Source organism: Antennarius striatus, chromosome 7, assembly GCF_040054535.1.
Source record: "Antennarius striatus isolate MH-2024 chromosome 7, ASM4005453v1, whole genome shotgun sequence".
In the NCBI taxonomy this organism is placed as follows: Eukaryota; Metazoa; Chordata; class Actinopteri; order Lophiiformes; family Antennariidae; genus Antennarius; species Antennarius striatus.
This window is the reverse complement of record NC_090782.1, coordinates 12,289,345-12,296,527: the sequence shown is the minus strand read 5'-3', so window position 1 is coordinate 12,296,527 and position 7,183 is coordinate 12,289,345. Positions and strand designations below refer to the sequence as shown.

General features: G+C 43.0%; 1 protein-coding gene across 2 annotated transcripts; it reads left to right on the top strand.

The window, feature by feature from the left end:
* The first annotated feature begins 1,706 nt into the window (after positions 1 to 1,706).
* On the top strand, positions 1,707 to 6,999 carry gpr17 (G protein-coupled receptor 17). 2 transcript variants are annotated; one of them, XM_068319571.1, is made up of 3 exons: positions 2,037 to 2,931; positions 3,451 to 3,542; positions 4,228 to 6,999. In XM_068319571.1, the coding sequence occupies exons 1-3, from the start codon at positions 2,909 to 2,911 to the stop codon at positions 5,253 to 5,255; spliced, it is 1,143 nt and encodes a 380-aa protein (XP_068175672.1). In that variant the 5' UTR covers positions 2,037 to 2,908; the 3' UTR covers positions 5,256 to 6,999. The 2 variants fall into 2 exon arrangements, with proteins under 2 accessions (XP_068175673.1, XP_068175672.1); XM_068319572.1 differs by lacking the exons at positions 2,037 to 2,931; positions 3,451 to 3,542 and adding an exon at positions 1,707 to 1,898.
* Positions 7,000 to 7,183: the final 184 nt, after the last annotated feature.

Below are 7,183 nucleotides of genomic sequence, written 5' to 3'. Positions count from 1 at the left end.
ATGCATTAAGTGACACATTATTTAATGTTAGTTTTTTCTTCCAAATAGGTTTCATCCAAAACTGATGAACATTTTTATTGATATTTTATAACTTTATAATTGTTTATTTCCAAAGTTCATTCATTAATCCATCTCCTTAACCGCTGTTTCCGCTTTTTCGGGTCACGGGAGTTGCTGGAGCCTATACCGGCGGACTTACTGCTGAGAGACAGGGTACACTCCGAGCGTGATGCCAGTGCATCGTGGAGCCACATGAAAGACAAACAACTACACACGCACACACACTCATACCTACTGGCAAAATAGAACAAACCAGTTAACTTCAATTGCATGTTTTTGGTTGTGGGAGGGAGCCGGAGAACCCGGAGAGAACCCACACAGACACAGGGAGAACATGCAAACAGAAAAGACTCGAACCCAGAACCCTCTTGCTGTGAGGTGACAGTGCTACCTTGTTGATTTCTTTTTATTTATTGTTTTGTTTAATCTATCTGGCTAAAAACAATGGAATGTCTGTCATTTTTAAAGATCAATAGGTGATAGAACTTTGCGGGTCTAGAAGTGAAGCCATCATAATGTCAGATAGTGTTTTGGGATCAAGGCTGTTACTTTACGATGGTCCAAAACTGCATAAAGATCCATTTAGTGAAACCGTCCATCTTTAAATGATCACATTCATGAAAAACATTCACTGTTGACATTTGTCTCGGTAGAAAATGCCAAATAAAACATTTTCCCAGCGAAGCCTGTTGGTGAGTGTGACTGTTCAAAATGTTGACAGCGTCTGATTCACCCTCAGAAGCTCTTTCAGTCGCCGCCGGCTGCTCCTTCACGGCAATAAGAAGGATGATGTATTTATGATGGGGACGACTCACACAATGCAATGTTGTCGCTTCAGGGTTTGAGACATACAACAGACAGAGCTGAGCAGCCAGACAAAAGTGGGGGGGTCGTCCCAATTAGCAGTTGGCAGTAGATTAACAGGGTAGTGATGTCAAAGCGTCTCCACAGAGATAATGGCTGCTTTCAAGGCGGCAGAGAGCCATTTGCATATCGATGAAACACGGAGGAGAAAGCGCTGATGTGTGTGACACACAGCTGTTATCTGCTTGGATAAAAGAAATATTATCCCCTCCTCCGCCAGTGGGACCTCTCTCCACATCTGTCTGATGGCTATGTGACTGATTATTTTGGGCATTCCAACAAGGATGCCCCCAGGAGGTGAGGGTCCAACAAGGGCCTCTGTTTCCTCCGGTCGTCTCCCCTCCCTGCTCTTGTTTTTCCCTTGCTGTCTCTTAGGGAAAGGGGCCCTGTGTGGACCTGAAGAGACCGTTTACAAAGATCATCTCAGAGACTTTAGTCATAAACTTCTCAATTAACAGCACAGTCCATCTTCTATCTATCAGTGGGAGGGTGGGAGTTCACGGTAAAGGCACTCGCTGCACCGCTCAGCTCCGTTTCCATGGAGTCTTACCCAACGACTCATGCGACTGAGGCATGCCATTCTTCTTCACGCTGCTAAAATGTGCCGCTTATTCTGACTCAAGCTATTGTGGAGCGCACAAGTGGCTCTCTGAGGAGAAGGGGATGGAGAAAGAAAGGGTGGGGTCAAGGTTCAAATGAAAGGCTCCCTTTGGGACTCCCTGTCTCTTATCAAATTTGTTGAGACACAGAAGAGCAACGGTCTCATTTCCCAAGGACGTTGTGAGGGGGAGACGTGAGTTATAGGACGGCATTCTTTGTGTCACCGCCTCAGTTCTTCCATCGCTCAGCGGTCCCAATCAGATCCGTCACTCTGCTGCTCTCTGATTGGACTCCACTCTGTGTCAGCAGCCAAACTGTTCCTGAAGTGGAACAACTTCTGAAAGGAATCCACGCTGAAGAGCTCTGAAGCTCAGGTGAGTGTTTTTTTTAACCTTTCAATGAGATTTTCATGAAGGAATATTCAGTATATGTATTAACTATCATGCTATGATTTTATTTAAAATCTGGATACATTTTTCATCGTACATATAAAGACAGTCATATATATAAAATATGAATAGCACTAGAGCTACCAAGTTCTCTGAACAATAATCATTCTGTAAATGCATTATGTCTTTCTTCCTAAAATCTCTCTGCATGATGAAGGAACAGGTTCTGGTGTCATTAACATTTCCAGTCATAGACAACCACATGTTGTTTATGACTGGAAATATGAACAGCACAGGTATTAACATTTAAGTCAAACAGGTTCGTCATTTACTTTATTTGTTGGATTCACTATCTGCACTGACTCTTACAATGACATGTTATGTATTTACAGCCGTTGAAGTTCAGTTGCAACAGTTGTGACTGACATATCTCAAAAACAGAGCGATGCCAGCGTGATCTGTGTCCTCATGTGTGAACGCCTGCACTGATCTGCTCCCCCACATCACTGGGGTGAAGGCATGTCTCAGGATTGCCTCTCTTCAGGATGATCCCTCTGTTCACAGAGGCTTTTCCAGCACTAGGGTTGATACCCCTGCTTGGGCTTGAAAATATTTTCTTTAGTGGACTCATCTCTATTTGACTGAATGAAGACTTTATGATGTTTTGACTGGACCCGTTCTCTTTCACTGAAATAACCCTGCAGCGGTATTGCAGTATTTAATTCCACTACAATGCAGTTTACATTGTTCATCTGGGAGCCTCCCTTCAGCTCGGAACATTCGTGGGATGACAAGTTCCTCCCTGCCACATGTTATCTTATTGTTTTTGGATCCGTCGCAACTTTCAAAAGCAATCTTTCAGTAGAATCGTTTTCTGAGATAAACGATCCCAGTCATGGCCGGTGTGGCCTGTCGGGAAGTTGGAGTAGGAGAGGAGGAGATGAAAACAAAATATAAGGAGTGGACCGTTGGAGTTTGCCAGAGCTGGAGGAGGGATGGCGTGGGTAGTCATTTTAAGGTGTGTCTGAATAGTTTTGTGAGGAGCGTTTTAAAAGATTAAACTCTGTGATATAAAATAACAAATATAAAGATAAAGAGGAGATAAATTACGAGATAAGATTTGTGAGCAACAGTTCATCTTGAAGCTGCAATCAGGAGAGTCGCACAAAAACAACATGTGTTATGGTGACGTTGCAAAGCAAAAACTTATATACAAAAGTACACAGAAAACATTCAAAAATAGAAGTTTACATCTATTTTTGCTACAGTGAAATTATAATAATGTCACCTAAGTTAATTTGCTTGGCCTGCTGGCAGTTCATCAGGATCAAGACCACTGCATTTTATACAAATCATTCAATCTGAGGTTGGTTGTCGTCTTCGTCTCTCTTTTTCTGTGTGTGATAATTGACTAAATTCTTATAGCTTTTAGGTTTAGAGTTATTCATTCATTCATTCATTCATTCATTCATTCATTCATTCATTCATTCATTCATTCATTCATTTTCAACCGCTTCCTCCACTTCGTGGGACAGAGGTTGCTGGAGCCTGTCCCAGTGGATTTACGGGCAAGAGGTAGGGGACTCTCCCGAAGCGCCGCCAGTGCATCGCAGAGCGTTTATAGCTATTGTGAGGGTTACTCAAATAGATGGAGTGATTACACTGATGTTTCCATATTGTGTCTCTGTTAAGCTAACAGCTTTATCATCATCATCACAGTATCATGTCACACAGACTGTCTAGTAGCTGACAGCTGTTTACCAACAGACAGGATCTCACAGATGCTCCAATGCTTACTGTGACTAGTTAACATTTCAGAGCTCTTCTTTTAGACCCTGAGGGGTTTCCATTCAGCACACATGAAAACATTCTTGCTGACCAATCAGATTATGGGGCCAGAGAGGTTGTGAAAGGAGGCAGTGGACTTCCTGAGTGTGTAGAGGAAACGTAACGCTTGTGTTGGTCAGTAATTATCCACTCTGATGGCATGTGCACAAGAGTCAGGGACAGTGACTCTATTGTTACCTGTATGTGTGTGTGTGTGTGTGTGTGTGTGTGTGTGTGTGTGTGTGTGTGTGTGTGTGTGTGTTTGTGTGTGTGTGTCTGCTGCTTAAATACTAACAATGAACTACTTAAAATAATTAAAGCACCTTTTGTGAAAACCCATGACTCTCGTCCAGAGCTGTGAGATCTGACCTGATCTGCACTGATCCATCTACTGGTTGCTTTGTTCAATAAAAATCTTCCTGTAAAAGAGAAATGTTTGCAACTGTACCTGAAAATAAATTTATAAAACATCTTTCTGTCTCTTTAGCCACCAAAATGGAGACTTCTACAATGGCACTTCCCTCCCTGCTGTCCAATCAGTCATCAGAGGGCTGTGTGGCGGTGGACTCCACAGCTGAGAACACCGTGTTTGGATGCTTCTACATCCTGGTTTTCTTTCTGGCTCTGAACGGTAACGGCCTGGCCCTCTGGATCTTCTCCCACCAGCGTGGCTCTTCCTCTCCAGCGAACATCTTCTTGATTCACCTGGCAGTTGCGGACCTATCATACGTTGTCATTCTCCCACTGAGGGCCACCTACCACCTCACCGGGGGCCACTGGCCCTTTGGTGAGGTGCCCTGCAGAGTGGCAGGCTTTCTGTTTTATGTCAACATGTATGCCAGCCTGTACTTCCTGGCCTGTGTGGCCGGGGATCGCTATCTGGCCGTGGTCCACGCCGTGAGGTCGCTGAAAGTCCGTCGCACTCGTTACGCTCACATTATCAGCTTCTCTCTGTGGGCCCTGGTGACGGTGTCCATGGCCCCACTGCTGGTCACCCACCAGACTGCAGAGGTTGACGGCGTGACAGTGTGTCTGCAGCTGTACAGAGAAAAGGCCTCTCTCAATGCCCTCATCTCATTGGCTGTGGCCTTTACCCCACCCTTCTTCGTCACGCTGTTGTGCTACCTGCTCATCATCCTCAGCCTGCACCGGGGCTCCAGGTTGGAGCCGGCCCTCAAGCTGAAAGCCCTGCGCACCATCGGCCTGGTCATGCTCATCTACGTCGTCTGTTTCCTGCCTTATCACGTGAGCAGGGCTACTTTCATCCTGGGCTACAATCACCCCGGCGTCTCCTGCCAGACGCGCAGAGGCCTGAGTTTGGCCAATCGCATCACCTCCTCCCTCACCTGCCTGAACGGCTCGATGGACCCTCTGATCTATCTGTTCGGAGCGGAGAAGTTCCGCAGCACTCTGATGCAACTGTTTTGCAAAGATAGGCCCGTAGGGGTGGGAACAACCAGTGGAGAGTTAAAGGGGACGCGTGAGAGCTCAGTCACTGCCAAGTCTGAGTTCTAAGACATCTGGAGGACTGTGTGATTCTGTGTGTCTGCAGGCTCCTATCAGACACATGGACCCCTTATCATGAATTCAAGGCCTGATTACGACCCCTCAGAGCCCCACTGACTGAACACTCACAGGCTAAGACTGGGTATTGTGGACTTTTTAAATGATACCTGGAATTTGGAACCAGTTCCCAGTGGTATCCTGTTTTAGAATTTTCCTCTCTGTGTAGCAACAGTAAAGTTTTGTTTGGTTATTCAGTGAATGAAAAATCTTGAAACTGGCCCTTGGAAGTGATGTAAAAAATTGCACACACACCGGGACTGAAATATGACAAAGAAATAATACCAGCTCAGTGTGGAACTAAACTGAAAATATAATTTACAGCCAGCAGGAGCATTAACAGCAAGCTTATCTGTGTCATCCAAAAAAAACACCCACATCCCCCACCAGTCTGTTGTTTTTATGTCAATAATACAATTCATGTTTTAATAGTTATTTATTTGTAGTTTCAGTTGGACTACAAATCTCTCATAATGTTCCAGTCTACTACGTATTGCAAAGGGATTTCAAACAGTCAGTGTCTGGATGGGTGTGAGGACAACAATAGAACACATGCTAAGCAAAGGTCATTCATGACAACAAAATCCTCATCTCCAACAGCACATTCCATTTGTTAGTGAAATGTTGACATAATGACACTGTAGATGGTTTACATAAAGTTTGGTCAAATTTAATGCGTTCAACTGCCCATCGATAACAACAGGCCTGGCTACGGAATGCTACTGTTAGCTGCTGAAGGCTTATATTCCAACATTTCTTATAGAAACCGACATGACATTATGTTATATGACTTTTAAAATGTTAAATAGATTTATAATCAGTGAAATTTGTGACCTTCCACAACATCCTTAACTGATCCAGTCAAAAGGCCCATCGGATCCTGAAATCCTGTCGTTTGGTTGACACCAGAACCATGTCTGATATCTTGTGTGATACAAATCATCATTGTACTATACATGCTGTAAATTGACCACTATTATGAAGCTCCTGAGCTCCCCACTGCTACACATTTATTGTTTTTTCAATGGGTATGTGATAATGTAGTAACTGCAACACAAACTATGATTTCTACAGAGACACTGTTAATAAAGATTAGTAAGGCATGAATTATTATTTGGTCTTTGGGTACATAAGTTGTAAATAATTTGTAATTGCATTACTAAGTCACTCTTCAAAAGAAATGTTAAGCATTAAAAAAGGGATGGATGCTCTACCAGCTTAATTATCTTTAAATAAAATATAGTTGTGTAATTAATCATATGAAACACTGTCTTACATTTCATTGTTTTTTCTCAGAAATACCTGCTTTATGAACACTCTTATATAAAAATAATGTTACATTTGACTTTTTTTTTTTCAAAGCAAAAGCATTTTCACTATCCTTGAGGTGATTTGTCTTGTGTCTAATGTCACTGCATGTCTGATTGTGTGAAAGTGGGTAACTTATTTCAAGTGCAGGACAGAAACCTCTAAGGCGGCAGTGACTTGTCAATGTGTAGTTCTCTTTTTGTATCATGTGACCCACGTTGTGGTTTATGAGCAGCTTATTTTCCTCCTCTTATTTTTGCAAGACTTCCTGTCCATCACATGAGCATGGCAAACCACTCTATACTTGTATTTCCTGAAATGGTACACAATATTGTTTAAAACACCTAGCTCTCCTGATTCATATTGGGTAATAAAGCGTTAAAAGTCAAACCAGTACTCCTGGGTAAATACGACTGATTGTTTTATCACAGGTCACATGGCAGAGATCATTTGAGCAATGTAACTGGGAATGGAATGAATCTTCCAATGCTCACATTTATTCACAAGGAAATATTTATCTGTAATGTAGAATCATTGAACAATCTTCTTCATATTCCCCTTTTCACAAGTGT

Bases quoted from the DNA above. Each gene is read 5' to 3' on its own strand.
- gpr17 (XM_068319571.1), top strand. From the start codon at position 2,909: ATGGCGTGGGTAGTCATTTTAAG. The intron at 2,932-3,450 runs GTGTGTCTGAAT...CGTGGGACAGAG, and splicing joins GCGTGGGTAGTCATTTTAAG to GTTGCTGGAGCCTGTCCCAG. The intron at 3,543-4,227 runs GTGAGGGTTACT...CTGTCTCTTTAG, and splicing joins GCAGAGCGTTTATAGCTATT to CCACCAAAATGGAGACTTCT.